This window comes from Octopus bimaculoides, chromosome 19 (genome assembly GCF_001194135.2).
Source record: "Octopus bimaculoides isolate UCB-OBI-ISO-001 chromosome 19, ASM119413v2, whole genome shotgun sequence".
NCBI classification, from domain to species: domain Eukaryota; kingdom Metazoa; phylum Mollusca; class Cephalopoda; order Octopoda; family Octopodidae; genus Octopus; species Octopus bimaculoides.
Window position 1 is genome coordinate 24,374,627 of NC_068999.1, and position 25,784 is coordinate 24,400,410.

The 25,784-nt window shown below is 35.8% G+C and overlaps 1 protein-coding gene across 3 annotated transcripts in view; it reads left to right on the forward strand.

The window, feature by feature from the left end:
- The first annotated feature begins 11,742 nt into the window (after positions 1–11,742).
- LOC106884107 (ras-related protein Rap-2c) overlaps positions 11,743–25,784 on the forward strand; it is a 59,389-nt gene continuing 45,347 nt past the window's right edge. The window contains exons 1-2 of one of the 3 annotated variants that reach the window (XM_014935329.2): positions 11,743–12,319; positions 13,740–14,606. In XM_014935329.2, coding sequence (XP_014790815.1) covers positions 14,058–14,600 — 543 coding nt within the window. In that variant the 5' untranslated portion in view covers positions 11,743–12,319; positions 13,740–14,057 and the 3' untranslated portion in view covers positions 14,601–14,606. Of the gene's footprint in view, positions 12,320–12,516; positions 12,995–13,275; positions 13,461–13,739; positions 14,607–25,784 lie in introns of those variants that run through there. The other 2 variants (XM_014935328.2, XM_014935330.2) reach the window with 2 other exon arrangements.

A 25,784-nucleotide genomic window follows, 5' to 3' on the forward strand; every position in this document is an offset into this window, starting at 1 on the left:
TATATACAGTAATCCCTCAACTATCGTAGGTGTTACATTCCGAAACCCCCCGCAATAGGTGAAAATCCACAAACTAGAAACAGTACTGTACTGTTTTTTTTTTTTATTATTTTCATAATTTGCATATATTTATTTTATTGCTTTTATATATTTAAACTTTTATAAACTTTCTCCACACTCTTCGGAGTACCCGTGTCTTCTCTCTTTTTTTTTGCAGGTGAGGGCAGTTGCTAGTGCTGTCTTTTCTTCTGTGTAAGGAAGAAAGCCTTAGAAGGTGCAGAACATTTGGGTGACATTGTTAGACTTGAAATAGATTCACAATTTTACACACAAATGCAAAACAAGACCACACACTTGCCTCCTGAGTTTTGTTTTCCATACACTATGTGCAATTCTTTGTTTATTCATCTGTGGTACTCTACATATTTTCTTTTAATATATGTTAATTAATGTGTTATACAGTGCAGTATTGTACTGTATTTTTATTTATCAATTCATTAATTTTTAGGCGTGAAAATGCTTATTTTGCCACAGAAATAACTAAAATCTAAAAAAATATAAATATCCATCAGTGCAGAAACCCACGATATACTGAGGAGTTCATGATATAAATTTACATATATTAGCCACAAAAATCCATGATGTACTTAGGGTGCAATAGGTGAACCGCGATATGGTGAGTAATTACTGTATATATATGTGTGTGTGTGTGTGTGTGTGTGTGTGTGCAAGCATACATGCACACATGCATACATACATACATACATACATACATACATACATACATACATACATACATACATACATACATACATATATATATATATATATATATATGAGTTAATATAGCTTATTTTAAAAAATTCAGCTTTCAGTATACTGAATGAAGATTAAAAAATTTACTCCAAACTCAAATAAGTTGTTGTTATAGTAAAAAATAGATATGAAACAATCTTTGTATTTGAATCAATGGAGAAATGCTGCTATGGTTATTGAATAATTCAATAAAGATGTAAACAAAGATAACTGCCAATGTGTTCAATACCATTGACTATTAAACCACAATAAATAGAGGACTGCTACTAAAAGCCATTTATTTTAGAAGGCATGCCCAGCTACCTTTTGTTTTTTTGTAGTGCAGTTGTATGCAAGGTAGAAAAGACAGAATCAGCAGTTTTGGTGTTACCATGGCTGCTTTGACATTGCTGAGTTTATAAATTATTGCTGAGTATGTCTGTTACTGCTCAACTGATGAAAAAGCATATTTGATGAGATTTGCAAGTGTATTGATAAAGACATTAGCTTCATCACTGCTAGCCATATGAATGATGAAGGTGATAGCTGAAGTAATGCGGAATAAAAAGATAACAAACATGAAAGATGAACACATTGATACTGATGAATCAATGAAAACACTGTTGAAACTACAAAACAAAGACATTTTCTTTTGTGGAAGTTGGCTGCTCACATCATATCAATAGAGTAATAAAAAAAATACAGGAGAAAGATAACTTCAGACCACTGAAGATGAGTTTGCAAAATCAGTGTCCAGTTTTACATTCTTTATTACGAGGGCAACATGAGGCATTACAACTCACTCAGGCCAAAGTATGGCTGAATTCTGATTCTTAAAAGAAGAATGTGGCTCCAGCATTCATATATAACAGAGGATCATGTATCTGAAACAATAAAAATCTGTAAAATCCTTTTAAAATTTAAAGGTAAAATGTTTGCACAAACATTGGGGAAACAAGACAACTTTTTTCTATAACAATGTTATCAATTAAAATAAACACTAAAATTTCTATCAGTGCAGAAACCCACAATATACTGAGGAGTTCATGATATAAATTTACATATATTAGCCACAAAAATCCATGATGTACTTAGGGTGCAATATTGGAAAGAAATATATGTTTACATACTTTCCAGATTGGAAAGAAATATATGTTTACATACTTACACAGATATGCATTCATATCATCATCGTCATCATCATCATCATCATCGTTTAACGTCCGCTTTCCATGCTAGCATGGGTTGGACGATTTGACTGAGGACTGGTGAACCAGATGGCTACACCAGGCTCCAATCAGATTTGGCAGAGTTTCTACAGCTGGAGGCCCTTCCTAACGCCAACCACTCAGAGAGTGTACTGGGTGCTTTTACATGCCACTGGCACGAAGGCCAGTCAGGAGGTACTGGCAACGGCCACTCTCGAAATGGTGTATTTTACGTGCCACCTGCACAGGAGCCAGTCCAGCGGTACTGGCAACGAACTAGCTCGAATGTCTTTTCAACTCGCTATATTGGCCAATGTCTCTGACTTCACATATCAGTAAAGTCATGGAGCATATCAGCAGAAAGAAGTCAATAATATTCCTAGAAGAAAATGACCTACTGAACAGTACACAGCATGGCTTCCATCCAAGAAACTGCCTCACACGACTCCTACAGCACTATGATTGGGTTTTGAAACAGCTGCTTGATCATTCAGATGTCAGTGTGATATACCTTGACTTTGTAAAGGCATTTGATGAGGTAGATCATGGCATGATATGTCATAAGCTATGAGACCTTGGTATTGCTGGTTAACTGGGAGAGTGGCTGCATGACTTCCTTAAAGACAGAAGTCAGGTAGTTGCAGCTAATGGTATCTTTTCTAAGGAAATTCAAATCCCAAGTAGTGTCCCCCAGGGAACAGTGGAGAACCTTTGTTCTCAGCCGCCTGGACTACTGCTCCCAGTTATAGTCACCACATAGTGCCAAATTAACAGTAGAGCTTGAGGCAGTCCAATTCCACTAATCTAAAAAGATTGAAACAGTGCAGTGGTGGAGCTACAAGGACAGGCTGAGAAAACTACAACTTTATACCTGGGAATGAAGGCATGAGAAATATGCAAAAGTCTACATATGGAAAACTCTAGAGGGGCTGGTACCTAATTTCAGCATTGAGTGTTATACAAATACCAGAGCTGGCTGCCGTTGTATTGTACTAAAGGTACCATCCACTCTATCTAAATTCAGGACCAAGTACTGCAATAGTCTAGAGTTCAAGGGCCCACAGTTCTTCAATGCTCTGCCACAAAAATTAAGAAATCTGCATAAGGTGGAAGTAGATGTCTTCAAAAAGGAACTAGACATCCTCCTTTCCACAATACTGGATGAACCAACATCCCAGCATGAGGTGCAGATGAAGACAGTGGAATCAAACTCTCTTTACACCAGATGGGCCAACAGCTGGGACAAAGGCACATACAGGAGTGGTGATGCGAAATGCCCCAGACTAATGAAATCAGAAAGACCACGCTAGTGCTCCAGCATGACTACAGCTGCATGGCTGAAATGTGTAAAAAAATAAAAGAATATACATATATCATTCAACCATGGTAGTGGTTGAATATATTAAGTCCACCATTTTGTCAACTGCAGCAGCTTCCAAGCTTCACCACTAATTCAGTTCTCAACTAAATTGCAAACTGTTAATAGCTTTAAAGAGGACACCTCCTCAGCTACACTTTGGCATAAATAGTTTGAGATTTGGTTCAGTAGAAAAAAAGTTACATCAAAATATGTCAGACCCCAAGGTGGGCAGTAAGGCAGATATTCATCTTCAATTAACATAAATTTTTTAATTTTAAAATGCAAGTATACTTTTCTTAGGCTTAAATGATAGAAAAATGCATGAGGAATTCAGAATCATTAGTCACATTGAACAAAAATTAGTAGAAAAAGAGTTATGAGGTAAAATGTCACAAAGTTTGATGTCAGTAAGTGAAGAAGTAAGAAGTAACGCCCCAAGCAATAAGAATAAGGAATATATTTCTAAAATGAATGTTTACATTCTAAGGTGGCAAGCTAGCAGAAATGTTAGCGTGCTGGGCCAAATGCTTACTAGTATTTCGTCTGTCTTTACGTCTTGAGTTCAAATTCCACTGAGGTCAACTTTGCCTTTTATCCACTTTGGACGTACAGATTATTTAATAAATTTTTTTTAACTAAGCACTTTCAAACTTCCAATACTGGTAGAATGTGTCACATAGAACAGGGTTTACTCTTAACGTTTTTGACATAATTTTGTATTTTAGAAGTTATTTCATCAGAAGTTACAGAGTGATAATGGACAAATTCATGTTTGATAAGTGCCAATACACGAAACTCTCAGCTTTCTAACTTTTCTAACTTCTGCCAATGATATATATACATATTACATATATGTGTAAAAACAATCTCATCACATAATCGAACCAATGAAAGAGTCTGTACCTGGTCGCTTGACATGCTAAAAATAGCAGCCAAAGTATCTCCCTAGCTAAATCACATGCCCATTGTACGTAATATCCTAGATTATCCCTAAAAAGACGGTTTGCTGAAGGCTGGAATGTCTTTGATGATAAGGTTTGCAGTATCAGGGTTGATTTGAAGCTAAATAACAACATTATGGTAAATTTCTATATTAACACCCGCACGATTTTCATTAAGAAAAAAAAAAAAAAAAATTGATTGCTTGCGTGGAATCAAGTACTCTGACCTCTTAACATGCTGCAAATCCCTTATTTTGGTTCGGAAAAAATAGGTGGGGGGTGGGGGTCTCCTGCCATCCTGGAATCATTGGAAATATTATTGAATGAATTTCTGTGACCTCCTAATATTGCAAAATTAAGTTACTTAAGGTGAGCCTGGTAGCTGATGGTTTTGAGGTCTTGTTGTTTGTAATTTTTGGTGAGCCATAGTGCAACCAACAACATGGTAAAAATCTCTGCCATTAATTTGGTGTGGATGGGTAATATCAAATAATTCAATCACAACATATATTTAAATTAAACACGAAAAAATTGAAATATTATCCTCACTTATATGGAAAAATTGAAATATTATCTTTCAGTATTTTATAAGGTAAAATCTCAAATTAACATATTATTAATTATCTTATAACAGCAATGCCTGGAAAAATCATGGATTACATAGAAAATGCGAGCATGAAAATTAATATTCTTAAGATTATAAACCTGGAAAAGTACAGGACAAGTTATTACACCTGGAAAAGTACAGGACAAGCTATTACTTCTAGTAAAGTAAAGAATAAGAAACTTTTTACTTAAAATACTGCAGCTAAAATAAAAATTTGAATATTAAAACTTATTTTATTGTAGTTTACAAATAACACTATACTTATTTAAGTAGAATTTGGCTAATATACCACCTTAGATATGGAAAAAAGTGACTAATTAGACAAACTTACAAATTAGCTGAACAGTTTTGTACAGTAAATTTAAAAGATGAGAACTGTAAAGAGTGATAAATTAGAAGAACTGGTATTCTTTGCTGCAATATTTTAAGTAAAAAGTTTCTTATTCTTTACTTTACTAGAAGTAATAGTTTGTCCTATACTTTTCCAGGTGTAATAACTTGTCCTGTACTTTTCCAGCTTTATAATCTTAAGAACATTACTTTTCATGCTCGCATTTTTCCATGTCATATATATATGCAGTCCTCACGTAATATATGGAGAGGTACAAGTAAAACATTTATATGTAGTAATATTTGACATGAAGAAATGGCAAGTGTTATGTAATTGGTAATGTGGGCACCTGGAATGTGATAGATATGAATTTTGAGAGTAGTATTATAAACATCTTATATCATTTACATGTGTGTGTGTGTGCATAGTCTAAGGTGATGGCTTGCAGTGTGTTGTATTTTGAGGAGTTGTATAAGTACTGATCTGAATACCACAATGCCTTCAGCACTGGTGACTGACCAGCTTATCAGCTATGATCTGCCATCCAAAGATGAGGTTCATACAGTGGTAAATCAGTTGAAGGGCAGGAAGGTAGCTGGTGTTTGTGGCATCCATGGGAAGATGAACAAGAAAGGCGAGCGAGCCTGCTGCAATCTTGTTCTTGTGACAGATCATCTGCTCAAACTAGAGCAGTGGCATCATACCACCTAACTGGGAGAGGAGCATAATTAAAAGTGACTGCCACAACTGCAACAACTATAGAGCTGTTACACTCTTCTCAGTGCTTGGTAAAGTCATTGTCAGGGTCATCCTGGACAGAGTGAGAAATCATCTGCTTGCATCTCAGCTGCTGGAGCAGTCAGGATTCATGCCAGAAGTCAACTACTAACAGGATTCAGGCTCTTCCTGTACTCATTGAACATTAGCAGAGCTTTTGGCAGGGGCTTCTTGCAGCTTAAGTTGACCTCTGCAATGCATTTGACTCAGTGAACAGGGATGTGCTTCAGGGGATTCTGAAGCTGCAAGCTATTCCTCCTCAACTGATTGGATTGTTGATGGCATTGTTTACTAGAACAGTCAGTGTAGTTTGGGGTCAGAACTCAACAGCTGGCTTTTTCCCAGTTAGAACTGGGAACCATCAAGGCTGTGTTTTGGCCCCAACTCTGTTCAATGCCCACATGGATTGGGTGCTTGGCTGAATGGTGGCTCAATCAAGTTGTGGTGTACTCAGTGGTGAAACTAGGATTACAGATTTTGTTGATGATTTTTACCGAGTCTCTGGAAGTCACAGAGTGCTCCTTTTACTGAGTGAGGAAGCAGAACCACTTGGCCAAGAGACAGATGCAGTCTTTTGTTGGCTTCTTGGAGGACTCCACCTTATCTGTCTCTGTTGTAGGTGAGAATGTCGAAGCTGTTAACTGCTTCACTTATTTCTGTTGTAAGATTCATAGCAGCATTGGATAGAAGTTTGAAGTCCTAAAAGACATGGACGAGCTGGTGCAGTTGTGAACTCATTGGACAAAGATGTTTAGCTCTGCTGATATCTGGTCAGGAGGACAATGGTTTGGGTCTTTGGGTTTCTGGTCCTCCCTTCCCACTCTATAGTTGTGAGACTTTTATGTCGTCTAGTGCCCTTAGGGGCTGCCTGAATTCCTTTGGTGCCAGGATGTTTTGCAGGATCATGGGTTACCATTGGTCAGATTTTATATCCAACATACAACTCTTTTCAGAAACTGGGATGTGTCCTGTTACTTGTATGATTCAGGAATGTGAGCTCAGACTGTTTGCCCATGCTGCTTGATTTTCCAAGTTAGATCCTGCTTACTGTGTTTTCATCCATGAAGATCTGACTGGGTTGATGGGTTGTGTTGATTGAACACATACCAGATGAAGAGTTAACTTGTGGAGGTGGAGATTGACTTGAACTCTGCTCAACGGGTTGGCCAGGAGGACCCAGGAATATACTGAGAAATACAGCAATGTGCTGCAACATGCATGCCCCAACACCTGACCTGGCCTATCTATCTATCTCTGTCTGTCTCTCTCTCTCTCTCTCTATATATATATATATATATGTGTGTGTGTGTGTGTGTGTGTGTGTGTGTATGTATGTATGTATATATATCAGTTGAATAAAGTTACAACACAGTCTGGTTTACATGTTTTTATTATTGTATTTTAGAAAAAGCTTTTTACAATGTTGAAGTGTATTAAACTTTGAAAAAATATTTAGTAATGTCCATAAAGTTCAATTAGTGCTTTCATACGTTCGTAGTAATCATCAGATTTCAAAATGTATTGACTGACAGTTGAGCTGAGTTGAGTACTTGACAACTGTCAGTCAATATATTTTGAAATCTGATGAATCTTATGAATGTATGAAAGCACTAATTGAACTTTATGAACATTACTAAATATTTTTTTAATGTCTAACACACTTCAACATTGTAAAAAAAAATTTTTTGAATACAATAATAAAAAGTGTGTAAACCAGACTATGTTGTAACTTTATTCATCTGATGTATTATTCTATACACATTTACACAAATTCAGAAAAAAAAAATGTATGTGTGTGTGTGTGTGTAAACTCACACAAAACATTGGATAAAATATATCCATGTAGAGTCATATTTAACATGTGCAAATACTTTTGGATGTGGGAAGACCTTACACTGTGAAAATAGTCTTAAATGAAATATCTCCTCCTATATGAAAAGACACTGGGCTGTGAATAATTTCATTGGATCATTGGATGCATATATTTCCACATTCTTTTGCATTGTCAGCTGCAAACAACAAAATCTGCTCTTCACTACTCAAAAAAAAAAAACAAATTTGTTCTTACATTAGAACAACATACAGTACATTTTCTGATGTGTGTGTAGCTTGATCATGCAAAAATTAAATAAAGTTGCACTAAGCTTGAGACATAGTTTAGTATATATACATGCATGTATGTTTCATTAAAGACATGACTGAGTTTGATTTTTATCATTTTATTATAGACTTTTCATATTTTCTTATCAGTTTTGCAGTCAGTTTGGAACAATATAAAGTTCTTAAATCCACATTCAACATTTCCAGATGTTCACAGTCTCACTTTCAAGAATTGAAATAGATTAGGTGCTTGCATTGTTTCTTATATTCTGGTTGATTTCTTGTAGACTGTGAGGGTCTGAAAATGTTGAATATGAATTTTGAAACATGCACATACATATATACATGCACATACATCCACACACACACACATACATATGCATATATATATGTAAGGTAGAGATGCACACACTCCAAAGCTTACAGACTTCTAACAACTGATTGTCTCAACTCTGACAATGAAAGTTTTACAAAATGTCCACAAGGGGTAACTGAAGGGTTCAACATCTAAACCATACAGAATTCTAGAAAGCAGTTTAGCTAAGAAAGACACTTTCACATTTTTTTTTCATTTTCTGTATTCTCCTTAGTGTTTCTTGAGTTCCTTTTCTTCTTGTTTTCTCTCCTATAGCAAGCATACCTATATGTGTATGTATCCATAACTTTAGTATGAATCTGATAGACACTCAGAACTATAATGATTTATGGGTTTAGATACTTTGAGAAGCTATCTATAAATGTGTAGTTATTACATGTACAGACAATATCTGCACCTGTTACTTACTTTACTAAGGTAACTTAATTGAAGAGATAAGGTACTAGTGTGTCACCTTGTAATACTCAGGCTTTGACTTCAAAGTATTCTGTCTCTCCATCAAGAGTGATCACTTTCGCTCTGGTGTCTTCATATAGCTTACTTATTGCTCTCAAAATTCTGTGCTTTAAGTATCTTCTTCATCATTCCTCTGTGTACTGAATCAAAAGCCTTTTTGAAGTCTACATAGATAATGATAGCCTTCCTGTTCTGGATCTTAACTCCCTCTATCAGTCTTCTAAGTGCAACAATATGAGATGTTGTTGACTATCCTGATCTGAATCCATTTTGATTTGGTCACAATTGTTTGTCTATCTTAGGTTGTGTTCGTTTAAGTATCATCTTGTTGACCATTTTTGCAACAATGGATGACAGACTGATCCATCTGTAATTCTCTGTATCACTTGGGTCTCCAGTTTTGAGCAGTGGGAGCAAACCTATCTCAGACCATTGTTCTGGCTTCACATTGTTATTTAGTAGTTTGTTTGCAAATTCAAGGATCACATCTTTTTAGTACTTCTGGTGGGATCTTGTTAGGACCAGTTTGTTTTCCTTCTTTCAGGTTACTTGTAGCTCTTCCTATTTCTTGTTTTGTGAAATCTCCATCCTTGATTTGCAAACTTCATTTTTTGTTTCACTGTCAACTTCTGGATCCTTCCCAAGAAGTTATAGAAGTGAATGTACTACTTCTTGATTCTCTCATCCTTTGATAATTCCATGCTTTGCGACCAGTGATGGAGTTAATCAACCTCCAGTTTTCTCCATTGCTTACTCTTTGTGTCTGCATTTTCGACCTGGGAGATCATTTCATCCAGTTCCTCTTCTTGAATCTCTTGATACACCTGTTTTAGACCCTCTTTCTTTCTTTGTAAAGTTTGTTTAGTATCGTTCTTGGCAGCCTTTTGATAGTTGCTGAATGCCTCTTGTACTTCACTGCATGCTTTCTCTACCCTAGGATCATCAGCTAACTTTCTCCATTTCATCCTCTTCTTTATCGGTATCAGTTTTGTTGCCGCTTCTTCATTTGATTGCACACACTTGCCATATTGCTCTGTAACAGTATCCCTGTTGTTGGATAGTTCAGCAAATCTTTTACACACTGTAACCATATAAAGCTGTTGAAGTTCTGTATTTCACAATATAGACTAATTGTAGCAATTTTTTCTTGCAGGAGTTTTGCTTGTATGTAGACTAGGACGTAGTCTGGCTGCCAATAAACGATGGTCACCCCCTAAGCTGCTAAAGCTGTTATATGCTTCTACATTGTGTACAGAATCCTTCCATTTTTTAGTAATCAGTATGTAATCAATTTGGGACCTGCTACCATTCATGTTGGAAATAAATGTCCATTGTTTTCTTTTCTTTTTCTGGAAAAGAGTGCTAGTGATGTGAAAATTACATTCCACCACGTGATCCAGGAGAAGCTGTCCATTCTTGTTGGTTTCCCTATGGAATGTGTAGAGGACTGCATCCTCGTTCAAATGAGCATTAAAATCACTGCATTCTATGGTAACATGGTGTTTTGGTATTTCATTGATGACATTTGTCAGTGTTTCATAGTGCTCCTCTGCATCCTTGCTTCCCACTGGACTATGTAATGCGTAGAATGTATGAGGGCATGGAAGAAGAACTGGGATTCAAACTGCATAGGCAAGGAAGTCGCTGAAGGTAGTTGGAAATTTCAAATAGTTTGGTGCATGGACAACCATGCCAGCATGGAAAATGAATGTTATATATTCAAACTGGCAAGATCCAGCTTCTCACACCTACCCTACAATGTCATTCTAAACATAAACAATCATATCATCAATATCGCAAAGTTACAAGATAATGCATGATTAATTCAAAATGATGTGAATAAAAAAGCATTGCTATTTGACAAAGTAATTTGAATACTAAAGGGTTAAGGGTATATATACAAGTCCAAACATTTTATTGTCACAGTGTACTGCTTTCACTACAATCATGAGACAAACACAGAAAGACTTTAAATTTTAGCATTATAAAGTTTGTAATGTTACCTATGCATTTTCAACCCTCACAGTTCCATCTCATTCAAGAAGCACTGATTTCATTTTGAGGAGATCTGTGCTAACCTAGACTACACAATAATTAAAAACTGTTCTACATTAAGCAATGCAACTATTTATACGACAGTAAATCATTACTATTCTTCTATAACAGCAAATTTATTATGAATTGCTATCATGAACTTCCCTTCGGTTGTAGCTTTCCCTACACATTCAACTTATATTTATTCAAGAACAATGAAATCTCAGCTATAATGTAAACCCCACTTTTTGTACCTATAAAGCGCATATTTTATCCTGTTCTTTTTTTTGCTTTGTTTTTTTTTACACTCTCGTATGATGTTACTTCCCAGATGCTTTGTATTAAATTTCTTGTACAATACATGAGTAAATATGGTAATTTTTCTTTCCGAGAACTTCTTTCCTGTTTACATTTTGCTCTATAACTATGTCGCAACAATAAAACTGGAACCAAGAGAGGGTTGGCAACAGGAAGGGCATCCGGCCATAGAAAATCTGCTTCGACTCGTGCAAGCAAGAAAAAGTGGACGTTAAAATGATGATGATGATGATGATGAAGACTAATTTAACCATCCAGATCTCACTAAACTCTAATCAAGGAAAGCAGTAAGCGGCTTTGATCACCGATTCTCCAGACTAATGTATAATAATTAAAAAAGTTTCATTTTATTGCAAAACGAGCTCTATGGAAACATTATGCTGATTAGAACCACTTCATGTTACCTATGGTGGAAATGGAAACAACATTCAGTTATTCTACTCTTATGTGTTGTTTATCCACAATCAGCAGTCACTCAGCAGAACTATGATCAAAAGCGAAGCATCATTAGTATTACAATATTCTTCCAGAGAGTAGAGTTTGATATGACGGAAATTTGGCTGTTATTTCTAGCTGACTGAACCATCACATATGTGCCGTGTTGTTTAGTCCCAAAACTGCTTCAATCGGAAAGACGTATAATCAAATGAATTTCTATCACAGTCCCATCTTGTTTTCAGTTACTGTGTAACCAGGAGTACGTCATTTTATTTATTTATTTTGTGAATGGCAGGGTGTGGTTTGACGAGATTTGGCTGCTATTTGTAGCAAATCGAAGGCCAGCATAGAGGCTCCTCTTATTGGTATTTTCAAATCGATCGGAGTCGTGCGGTGCGCGAGAATGATTTCGGCGAATCAAATTCACCGTTCGGTTTCCACTCCCAGTAGGAACCGCTTCGCTTAGGATGTTAACGTCACAACTTCCTATTTTACATTAAGAAAAAATCATGCTTGTTAGTACGATACATATATCAAGATTTGTATATTGCAACTATATAGAATTATAGACAATAAACGTAAGTAATATGGTATATCAGTCATTCTTTATATTAGTAGCTGTTTTATGTTACAAACCATTGGTATTTTAAAGATCCACGAAATATATTAAAAGAGTATTGTTGAATGTGTGAATATGTTAAGATGTAATATAACTCGTTAAAAATCTGTTTTCGAAAAAAAAAATGTGTAAGACATTCTAAATTAAGTAATTTTGTTGTTTTTATATTCATTGCATCTGTTATCATGGACCATATCGAAACAATTTTAAATACTTAAGGAACTTGTCGAAGAAGCGCATGTTTCTTTCTAACATCCCAAACCAGAATTGTTCTTTAATTAGTTCAAGATTTCTATTACTCAGTTTGTAATCAATAGAACGAGAATGAGCAACGAGGAGAAACAGTAGTAGCGAGTCTCGACAACAGTTTCAGAATAGAAGCTGAGAACACAGAATTCAATTAAAGTAGCAGGTGAGCTGTTATTTCATAGAAGAAAGAAAGAAACTGCTGCAACTGCTGAGTGCTAAACTCGGAGCGTCATCGCGTAGAACTCTTCTGTGTTAGAGATGTTAATTGGATCTCTCCATCCAAAATGGATGCTGCTCTTTGGTAAGCATCTTAGACAACCAGACGTTTGTTGAAAATTACTATTTACTTGTTCAGCCTCGCACGCTGGAGCAGAGCTTCGAAAAGGTACAGTAAAATGCTCACATATAGAACGATTGTATTAAAGATCATATTTGGCTTTAGATCTTATTGCTGGTTGAAACAAGAGTTCTACATAGTTCTCTTTCTAACCTTTTTAGCATTCTTCATCTTAATGGGACGTTATAAATACTGTTTTTTACTCTTTATCCTGCTGTGTGACTCTTATGTCGCTCGCTACTTAGAGAAATTCCCTTTTTCTTTAACGTTATCCTTTTTTTATTCCCAGTTCTTATTGTCGATTAACGAAATGTTACCTTTCTACAGTTACCAACTGCGGTACTATTGTACCAATGCTCTTAAAGTCTGTTAACTATGTGCATAACACTTAAACGCATACAGATTATCACACACACGCACACATACAATCACACTTCCTCTGTTCATTCACTTGACACTCCTAATCTCAGCGAGTCTTTCTCTCTCGTTGGCCTGTTCAATAACATTTCAACTTGTGAGTTTCTTTTTCATTATCATCTTTACTTTTGTAAAACAGAAATACATTTAAAAAATTTTATTTACATTTTATTTAATTTGTAGCATTAATTTAAAGCTTGTGTCATTGTGTTTACATCAGCAACGGCTGTCAACGTTTGTTCTACGTTTTAAACATCTTCGCGACTCTCAGTTTAGGCTACTTGTCATATGTTTTTCTCATACTTCCTTAAATTTACCATCTTGTACACCTTATTGTTTTGCTATCTACTCAATAATTTTCTTTTTATTTGTCTAGTGATTAAATCAGCTATTCAAACTGCCGTCCTATCAACCTCGTTGACAGAAAACTACATACAATGAAAAATATCAAATAAAGAAAAGACTTTTTACTGCTCAAACGTCGTTTACATACAGATAATTATATTCGTATCGTCTCTGATTAAAACAGCCTCCGAACCAAAATCTGGAATATTTTTTAACCAAATAATAAAAAGAAGGGAAAATGATTATACTAATTAATCGTTGCTAAATTAATCCAAGTAGTTTTCTTGATCTGTTATTTGTCTATTCTTTTCAATATCAATTTTTTTGAAAATTGGCACTAAAACTCATTATGAAGGAATACAAAGTGGTTGTTTTAGGTAGCGGAGGTGTTGGCAAAAGCGCTCTCACCGTGCGGTTTGTGTCTGGTAATTTTATGGAGAAATATGATCCGACTATTGAAGATTTCTATCGGAAGGAGATCGAAGTGGAGACTGCTCCTTGTGTTCTAGAGATCTTGGATACAGCCGGCACGGAACAGTTTGCTTCTATGAGAGACTTGTACATAAAAAACGGCCAAGGCTTTGTTATAGTATATAGCATTACTAGTCTGCAGACTTTCCAGGATATCAAAACTATGCGTGAACAGATTATGCGAGTGAAAGGTGTCGATCGGATCCCTATGTTGTTGGTTGGGAACAAAGTCGATCTTGCCCAGACTCAGCGTGAAGTGAATACTATAGACGGAGCTCTTCTATCTGATAACTGGGGCTGCCCATTCTTTGAGACTTCTGCTAAAACCACACTTAACATCGACAATGTCTTTATTGAGATTGTGCGGGAGATGAATGCTACACCAATTAGAGAAAGAAGAGAATGTTGCAGTATTCTGTGAACACAGGTAAGTTTATCTTACAGTTTGCTATTATGGAATCTGGCTGATGTTCATAGATATTTATACTAAGCGCAAGTGTTTACTTCAATTGTAGTTGGTGCTTAAGTTTTGCTTCTACAAATTATCTTATATTTTTATAATATTATTTTTGACAGTAAATGAATATTTATTCGAACTATATCTTCCATGTTCGACAGTCATTTTTTAATTGTTCAGATAACTTTATTACAATGTTTTTAAGATATTTAGTATCCCTCGCTTGTCATGTCAGTCCTCTGCCCTTTATGGCCGCCATCCCACTGGTATAATATCACATTTAACAATCAACAGCTACCTATCCCTGAACGAAATGTTTTCTTTATTATTCACTCAAAATTTGAAAAGACCCTACGCTGATTTTTAGATGAGGTGTTACAACGAATTATATGTGTGTAAGTGATTAATGAATGCCTAAATTCTGTCCTACTCCAGTTAGTTCCACATGGCATTCTACAATAGCGCCATGTTAATTTTGACTGTCCCACAATGCACTTTCCAGCTTGACGTCACTTTAGCATTGTGTTGCTAAGTGGCACAGCCAGCTACTCTGATTCATTCAATTAGCGATTTTACTGTTTTCCCCTTTAACAACCAACTTCATGAACTTTAACCTTTTCTCAACATATGCTTATATATAAATTTCCTGCTATAAGTTTCTAAATGAGACTCCCCTGTCGTTTAGTCTTTTATAACTAAATATCAGTAAGCAATGGTGTGCCTGTATGTATGTATGTGTGTGTGTGTGCATTATCAGTCACACACACACACACACACACACACACACACACACATATATATATATATATATATATATATATATATATATATATATATATATATATATATATATATATATATATATACATATGCGTGTGTGTGTGTGTGCATCTATGTGGCTACTTGTATAATGTCATTGTTTCAGTAGGTGTTTATTCCATTTCCAGTTTGGTATTTCAGAGCTTGGGAGTGTTTATCTTCAAAGTCGACTTGAAATTTACTAAGATTTTTTTTACCCAATATATTTTATTCCTTTTAATAATTAGGTAGCGGTTAATAAATATACAATGCAGCAGTCTTACGTAGTTGTTGAACTTTGTAGCAGTGACACTTGTAGCTGCAGGCCATATCTTCAACGACGACTGCATACTACTGATATAGTTTCACATCATGTGCTTAATGTTGACTAAAATTTCCTTACTTTAAAGACTCCCCGCAGCAAATCTGCAGTGTTAACCAAAATACAGTGCTTGTTATGCGTTATCAGTGTGATTAAATAATAATTATTAGTATAATATTAAAAACATCAATGTAACGTAAACTTATGAAAACGTCTAGGTCCAATTTGAACAATTTTGGTGTGACATTTTCTGTAGGAAAGTTCAATTGCAGATATTATGTAGAAATATTGGAAATCGTTAATGTCTAATAACAGTAAGAAGAGATATAAATCTTTGTTAAGGTACTTATTCTGGAGATGCACGAGTTTTCGAGTTAGCCATTGGCAACTATGACCGTGTATAACGTCACCGAAAGAAATTAAATTAGTTTTGACATTTTTTTTCTTTCCTCCCAAGCAGATGTTCGTGAAATTTTGTTCAGACAGTAGTGTCGTGTTGCTATGTAAACAAATATGTCACGTGCACATGTCTATATATCTAATCGCGTCAACTGTAGAGAACTGTTATGTCCCGTTTACATCTTTGTCAGTTACACGATTGGCAATTTGAAATTCGCATGTTTTCTTCTGTTAATTTCACTCTTTAGAAAGTAAATTCATCGCGTGATGAGGGCGAATCACTATTTTACAGTTTGCCAAGCGTAATAATCATCTGCTAACTACTGTAGAAACTTGAAGACTGCTTTTTATTGAAACAAGGGGTTTGTGGGATTTACGAAGTCGAAAGATATTTACAAAACCCCTCTTTCCATTCATCTCTAGTGTGAATTGTAGGCATATTAATCGACGCTATACTCTGTTTTGGCGATCCTGCAAAAATAATTGACAGTTGATCTCGGCTAGATTTGAACTAAGAACACATAAAGCTCTAACTAATACCTCTAAGCTATTGGCCCAACGCTCTAATAATTACGCCAACCCAACGTCGAATTTAAGATTTAACAGCAGAAACAGCTTGGGAATTATTATTTACGAGCAGTGTCATTTAAATGTTCATAGGGACCGATATTTGGGTGCGGTTTAAGGCAAGAAGCCAATGAGAAAACTGCTCCACTATGATGGGACACCATTTAGTTAGTGGTTAACATTCTACATGACAAGACAATCTTCTTGTACTAGATAAAAATAGATTCATCGAGGTATTCCACAAATATAATCAAAACACAGTGAGACGCCTCCAACGAATTGGGTGCCCAGTTATCGAGCAAATACCATAACATTTCGTTTGGCGGTATGCAAATTACGTATGCAAAATCGTACATTAGTATATAAACAGTCACATGGCAAGCTGGGAGTTGAAAGTAAGTTGAGTACGAACGGTGGTGAACACTAAAGTATAAATATGATATTGGTTTCAGATGTTGGCTCCATACCACCAATTTGGGGACGGGGGGGATAAGTCAGTTACATCGACTCCAGTACTCAACTGGTATCGATCCCAAGAGGATGAAAGGCAAAGTCAACCTCGTCGGAATTTGAAATCGGAACGATAAGACGGACGAAATGCCGCTAAGTAAGCATTTTGCCCGGCGTGCTAACGAGTCTACCAGCTCGCTGCCTTAACGTATATAATACATATTGATAAAGCACCATAAACGTGAATGGAATTATAATACATATGTTTATCACTTGTTATTTCGACACAAACATAATTATATACTGACATTTTAGATGTATGTGTATACAACGGCGACATAGAGATAAAAAATTATTTCTGAACAAACTATACCAGGCTAAAATGCGTAGATGTGTCGGCACATACATTTATATGTGTATAGACACATATATGAAAACAGTGACACACTTACAATTATATACATATGTATTAAAATGTGTGTACATATAATACAGCTATTCAACTTATATATTTGCGTGTGTATACATGTATACACACACACACACACACACACACACAAAGGCAGATGTATAAGTAGGTGGTTTCGGGTTCACTCTTACTTCGTTGTACCTTGTTTCTTCTATAGACCCAGGCATCGTATGTGTGTATATATGCATATATTTATATTCACATGTGTGTGTATGCAGCTTTGTTTGATAAACTGGTGTCGTTTTATTACATCAGCGTAACTTAGCAGTTCGGCAAAAAGATAATAAGAATGAGTATCAGATTTAAAATAATTACTGGGACCAATTTGTTCAACAAAGCCCTTTGGTGAAGTGCGCCTGTATGTCCACAGTTCAATCAGTAAAACAAAAGAATACAAAGAAGTGTATAAATGGTTATTGCAGCCATGCTGGAGCACGGCCTTGAAGAGTCTAAACGATGAGATTGACCCTGTTGCATACTTTTAAGTTTAGTACATACACTACCAGTCTTTCTTCACCAGACCTCTCAGTTATATGCACTGAAACACACCAACACCAGTAAACTTGTGATGATGAGATAAACACAGACATCCATCCATACATACATATTTATATATTTGTGTGTATTTCAGTCATGTGACTGCAGTCATGCTGGTATACCACCTTAAAGGGTTTTTAGTCGAACAAATCGACCCCATGACTTATTTTTTAAGCCTAGTACTTATTCTGTCAGTGTCTTTTGCCTAACAGCTAAGTTACGGTGACTTAAATACTGGGTTGTCACGTGGTGATGGGGGTACAAAGACAAACACACATAGATAGATAGATCGATAGATCATAAGTACATACGTACATACAACGGGATTCTTTCAGTTTCCGTCTACCAATTCCACTCACAAGGCTTTGGTCAGCCTGAGGCTGTAGCAGAAGACACTTGGCCAAGGTGCTACACAGTGGGACTGAACTCAGATTCATGTGGTTGGGAAGCAAGCTTCTTACTACACATCCACATATATGTAAGTATGTATTTGTATCATTGCCTGTGTGTGTGTGTGTACACGCACACACACACACACACATGGGCACAAGAGCATGCTCAGAACTTTTTCACCAAGGTGGGCTGCTCTTCTCAGGAATCATATACTGCCAATTATTCTGGTCTTTTGTCATCTTCTCCATGACATTTCACCATTTAATATGAATAGAACTCATGGAAAAGAAAAAATCCAGGAAGACAAGGGCCGAAGTTTATACCTGTTTCTTTTCTGCATATTGAGTAAGAGCATTCACCTGAAGGTACCAGGACCTTGTCTTCTTTTCTACTAAAAACCTTCATTTTTAGTAAGTTTAGTTAATAAAGACCTATTGATTCTAAATTTAGCTTCCAAGCCTGGAATTTCCTTTCTAATGTCTCTATGGATTTAGCTATGGGAATTAAATCATCAGCATCCTAGTGTTCCCATGGATACCGTGTCTTAACTCCTCAGGAGAGGACTGAGGTCTGAACCTTGTTAGATTCCTACCACCAAATTACTGTATGTGGTGCCCTGTCAGACACCTTCTCCAAATCAGCTAAAACCAGGAATAATGATTTATTCTTAACCAAGTATTTCTCCTGCAGTTGCCTCACTTATAAGATTGCATCTGTAGTACCTCTTCTGGCCATGAGGCCAAACTGCATCTCATCTAGGTCTGCTCTGTCATAGATCAGTTGTGCTTTGACTCTCTCTATGGCCTTCGTAGTGTGATCCAGTTGTCTGATTCTTCTATTGTGCATTCTTTGCAAGGTGTCTCCTTTGCCTTTATAGCAGTTTACAATGATACATTGCCAGTCATTGGGTATACTACTGGTTTCTTTCAGTTTCTGTCTACTAAGTTCACTTACATGCTCAGTTAGCCTGGATCTGTAGTACAAAATACTTACCCCTTATTTGCTGGCAGGGAGATGAATTGTTGTTATCTCTACCACTCGAATGTCCATCATTGACAAGACCTGGGAACGTCAAAGTCATGTGATTTGGTGCTGGAGGTGGAAAGGATTTATCTCCTCACTAGTGATATAAATAAGCATGCATTTTGCACTGAAAGTCAATATAAGAGTTTCTCATGGTAACTACTGCAGTATAGTTTGTTCTAACAGAACATCCACATTTAAGTGGGGATAAATAAAACTTAGCCAAGATGTCATATGGTAGAACTGAATTGAAAACCACATGGTTAGAAGTGAACTTTGTAATCACACTCTCATGCCTACACTTAACTGAGGACTTTACTTACAAGTATGTAGGTGCTAATTAAGCTTGATGTGCTAATTAAGCTTGATGTGCTAATTAAGCTTGATGTTGCTTAAGAGCAGTGATCAGACAAGAATCAATATTTTCAAAGTGATATTACTGTAAACAGCTTCTTTATGGGCATATACATAAATTTATTTTGTATGACAAACAAGAATAGAACTCAACAGTGATTATTTTTCAATTGATGGATTGTTTCCAATCTTTCAAGAAAACATGTCTGGTCATTAGGAAGTATGGGAAACGAATACAAGTTGGCAACACTAAAATCATCTGGCCACAACAAATCTACCTCAACAAATCTGTCTGACATATATGTATGCACACATACATACATACATATCTATATCTTAATAGATATACATATGTACATGTATACATATTAATGTTGTTTTTATGTCAAGTTATGTATAAAAATAATTTAACCATTTAGCATTTAATCCAGCCATATCCAGTCTAAATATTCTACCTATTTTATGTTAAAACTGACCAGATCCAACCTCTTACACCTACCTTACAATATCATTTAAAAATATACAAATACACCATTGAAATCTTGAAACTACAAGATAGTCCGTAATTAATTCAAAACAATGTGAATAAGTAAGCAATTCATTTGACAACAAAATCTGAATGCTAAAGGGTTGATAATAAATTGAAGGATTATTCAATACTATTTAGCAGTGTACATTTTGATTAAATGTTTACAAGCAAAAGGTTGACTGTGACTTCTAAGTTTCAGTTTGCTTGTTTTTGACAAACTGACAAAACCAAATTATCACCATTGTTTTAACTCCCATTTTTCCATACTTGCATAGACTGGATAGAGTCTTTTGACGCAGATTTTCTATGGCTGCATGCCCTTCCTGTTGCTAAGTTTCATCTATTTAACACACAAGGTAATATTTTCCCTTCCCCATACAAAATATTAGAAATAAACACCACTACTTGTATGACAGTGATGCTCATTTACAATTGTGACACAATGTCAAGACAAGGAGACACTATGACATACACACACACACACACACATTAAATGATGAGGAGGAGGAGGATGACAATAGGCTTCTTTCAATTCCTGTCTATCAGATCCACTCATAAGGCTTTGGCCAACCCAGCAATTTAGTAGAAGACACTTGCCCAAGGTACAACTTGATACTGAACCAAAAAACATGGTTGGGAAACAAACTTCCTGACCACACAGCCGCACCTGCACCTATAACACACAGAGAAAAAGAATTACCTAGCAGTTAGTTTAACCATTAATATATGAATGTGTATGTGTGTGTATATTTGACTCAGTTTCATACGGCTTAAAGTTTTGTGGGTACATAAGATACATTCGTTTTATCAAATATCAGAAGAGAGAGAGAGAGAGAGATTTAAGACAGATTCAAGATGTCTTCTAAGTGTTAGGCCTTTATTGGTCAACTCAGGTTATATTGTGATAATGCTGTGGATGTGACTCCAGCTATTTATCTATTTTTAAACCCACATGCTTGAACTAGATGCTGGCATCACTTTGGTGGAAGACTGTGGTATAGTGTATTCTGCAATGTTAGTCCCTTATATAGGGTACTGCACATGGTAGGGTGGGATGCTGGTAGCTTCTCTTCATTTCCAATTATTTCTTTCTTCATTTGTACTTCATCATTTATTTTGGTGCTTCTGATGGCTGGCAAGAGTGATTTTTGCATGGAACAATTGTCCACAGGTTACATCTGGTGGTTAGTGATGGTCTTGGTTGGGGTTGGCAGGTATTTTGTTATAGCCATTTATCATCGACACACACACACACACACACACACACACAAGTGTCTGTGCATGCATGTGCCTTTTTTTAAGTATTTTATATATATAATTTGAACTTCTCCAAAAAGTGAGCTATAAACAGTGATGATATTGTTGGCATTTCTCTTTTCCACAAGCCATAAACAGCTTTGACATTTGATGACATAAAGTAAGATATCCCTTACTGGAAAATCAAGTATGAGCAAGTGACAGAATGAGCCTCTGGCTGTAAACTATTGCCTCAATAATATATTTGTCTATGACATGTATGCCAAAATGATTTGCATGCATGTGTGTGTGTCTAAATATGGTTATACATGATGATTGCCTCATCTTGTCAGATGATAGCTGTCTCACATTCAGCTTGACTGTTCTGATTTACTTTCATCTTTGTATGTGATGTGTGGATATGACTTTTTAGGCCAGCCACTGGTCAAGTCTGCAAATGCTGATGCACATCCATTACCATAGGATTTTATAAAATACAAAATAAATCAAGAAATGAAATAATCGGGAAACATCTGTATGTCGTTGGATTTCAGTGACAAAAGATTGATAACATTTTGCCACTCTCTTGGTCGCTATACATACATATATAATTTTTCTTATGTTCCTTATTCCCCTTGCCTAAAATGCATCAGTTATCCTAATCCTAATGGTAGTTGCATTTTTTTATTTGTAAACTTAATCTAGGTAGCTGCTGAGATGTTGCTTCTGCATTACAGTCTTGCTCAAATAACATTTTTATAGATTTAAGGCCCTGACTGCTTTCCTTGTAAGGGCAATATAGTCTATTTGTATCACTGTTTTATTAATATTTCTTATTAGTCTGAGCAGTTTCTAATCTGTATGTCCATCTCATTATGTTCGTGTTATAACCAGTTCAAAAAAACCAAAAGTAGAAGTCAAGATAGGCTCAACAAAGTTGTTTTAAGCTATATTGCTTGTAGATTACCATATTCTTTTTCCTCTCTTGAGGTACTCATTTCTTGCCCTCCCCTTGTTAATAGGTCTAACATACTTGACATTCTCATCTGGTCCAAAACGTTTGTATTTTTTACCTTACTGTAATGATAGGCCATTCATTTTGTATATTTTCTTGGCAGGTACAAATTTTTCTTGTTATTCACCAAATTTTATTCGAATGTCTGTGGAATATTTCCACATTGAAATCCAATAGTTTTACATTCTTACTGTTAGTCGTTTCATGCAGTTTCAAGTCATCCTGAAGTAAAGTTGAGAGATGTTTCTTGAGTCACGATACATTTATAAATTCCATGCTTTGGGAAAAGGTACAACTGTGGGTTTAACGAATGAAGAAAATGTAGTAGACAAGGTATCATCCTATAGGATCTCCACATCTTTTCAAATTAATATGACATCCTGATAATTCCATGGCATCTATTAGAAGTGCTGGTGCCATGATAAAATGTACTCAGTTCAGTGATTGAGCAGAGAAAACTGTGAGTTGAGGGGATCCTTTAGTCTTGTTGAAGACATAACAACCTCTCTTGTGCTGGAGCTGCTAGTGTACTCTGTATTTAAAAGATAGAAGGATGATCAGGTAACAGGGTTACCTGAATAAAAAGAGTGCAGCTGTTTGTTAAAACTTTATCCAATACAATAGTGGTGTGAATTTCCAGTATTTAAGCATCATTTTGTTAAAGTGGTCACAGTTAGTGAAAGATTCAGAACTTGTATTCAGGTAATTCACAGATAGTACCATATGTAATTTAACAAAGTTGTGTTCTTTTCAGCATTCCTGAAGGATGAAATATTATTACTGTAATTTTGTTTGATTTTTCCACTTTGTCATTCCTATGTTTGGCAGAGGTAACTTCAGCTTCATTTATTATTGCTTCAGTATTACATAATTGATTGAGTAGTAAACTGTGGTTTTTCTACTTACCACATGTGGTATTGTTGCTTATGCATTATGATATTTTTTTCTATTAGAAGTACAGCTGCAACTTTTATGCAGTTCTTGTTTCTGGAATTGGTGGTGAATTAGGAAATGTTGATCCATTAGCAGTAGAAAATGTTTGTCAGTGTTATTCTTAACATTTAAGAAAAAGGGGAGTGTGAACCAACTATGGTTATGCAATCTGTTCTAAGTGTAGTATGCCCAAGATGGGGATGTGTGAGTAGTTTTATCTTTGAAACCAGTCTTTGTAAAAGCAGTATTGTAATAGGAAGCCACCCTGTCAAAAATTTTTGGTGAAATACTCAAGATGGTGAATGATCCTGCTGTAAGACCACTTCCAGAGTGATGAACCCTATAGTTCTTGTCAGAACATCTATCTAAGAGTGGAGTAGATAGGACATCTTAGACATGTTGGCGGGGGGGGGGTGATCTGTCCACTGCCCTGATGATTTATGGGTGAGTCTAGGAAGACAAAGGTTAGTGGAGTACACACTGAGAGAAAAACAAGTTGTGGTTGTTAGCTTTAAGGCAATGTCTGACAGACTGGCTTCCTGGTTGGTTTCTACAGTTGGGAGGAGGTACCAGCCATCTTGGGTAATCCTTGGCACAGGATTTATCTCTTTCATAGTAAAGATATATCCATATTCATATTTATACATATGTATATATGTACTTATACAGTCTATAGATACACATGCACACACACACAGATATGTATACATATACATACACACACATACGTACATATCTTTTCCTGCTCTCAACATTGTTTCCTTATAACTCTTTAAGTTGCATATTTTTAATGAAATTTCACAGAAATATGTTTCTCTAGGTGTAGATTGCAATTCTGTTGATAAAATGTTTTTTAAAAAATTGCTAAAATTAGAGAAATTGTTGGTAATACAATTGGGTGGTGTGGAAAGTGGTCTAGATCTCATCCTCTAAATTTATTTGCTTTAATTTTATCAACATAATGATGTTTTATTTAAAAAATATGCATTTTAAAGAGAGTTATGAAAGAAGGATGGGGAGAATAATTCTTTAATTTCATCATCATTTGTAATCTTCACCCTTGAAAATGTATCTCTGCAAAACTTCATGAACAAAATATACATTTTTTAGAAAGTTATAAGGAAATAGAATTGCAGAAAGTTGTAAGGAAATAAAATTCACCTTATGCTGTAGAATATTGGCAAGCTTTTTATTTTCTGCTTCTCCATTTGCTAAATAAATCTGTTGCTTCCTTGTCTTCTAATTGGTATGATTCTCTGCTGCATCCATTCTTCCAGTCTTTCTAAGTCTGTCTTGTTGAATTTACACCTCTGTCTATTTAATTGTTTCATCACTTTGTAACCTTCAATCTGGCTGGAACTTTGCACCAGCCACAGACTTGGTCTGTAGTCCCATAAGAATTTCCGATTCTCATCTATGTTATGCATCTAGTTCTCCTCCTTGTCATCAAATGCTTCAACTGGTACTTCTAAATTTCTGACTGTTCAATGGATTTTTAAGTTTCTGTATCTCAGTGTTCACCAGATTGATTGGTGATCAAATGGCTTGCGGATTTCCTGAAGTAAGTGTTGTAGATCATCAGGTTATTTGCATCATAGAACTCCAAAAGCCTTGTTTTTCCCCTCATTTCACAAACCAAAATCATAGCCCCTGTGTACATTGTAGAATCTATCAGAACATTGTCCAGTTTGTCTGAAGTCACCAATCACGAAGATAAGATCCTTGTCATTTGTCATTGAAATAACCTACAAAAGGGCTTCATAAAAACAGCCCTTTGTTCATCTGCCTGTCCCATTTAAGGTGCATATGCAGAGATATATGCTGCTGTCATGCTTTCCAAGACTAATCTAAACTTAATTATCCTATCACACGCTATGGCTACTTCAACCACTTTATTTATCCATTTCTTTTGCCAAATGTATGCTCACACCACCCACAACATTGCTATTGCCTACCTAGAAGAATTTATACCTTTGTTCTTTGCCCATGAGAAGTTTGGCTGAAGTTTCCCCATCTCTTACTTCTGACATGCAACATGCATCCCCCCCCCCCCATTCATTTTAGCTTTTCAAAAATCTCATTGGATCTATCTTTCATTGTGCCTAAATTGATTGTGGTTATTC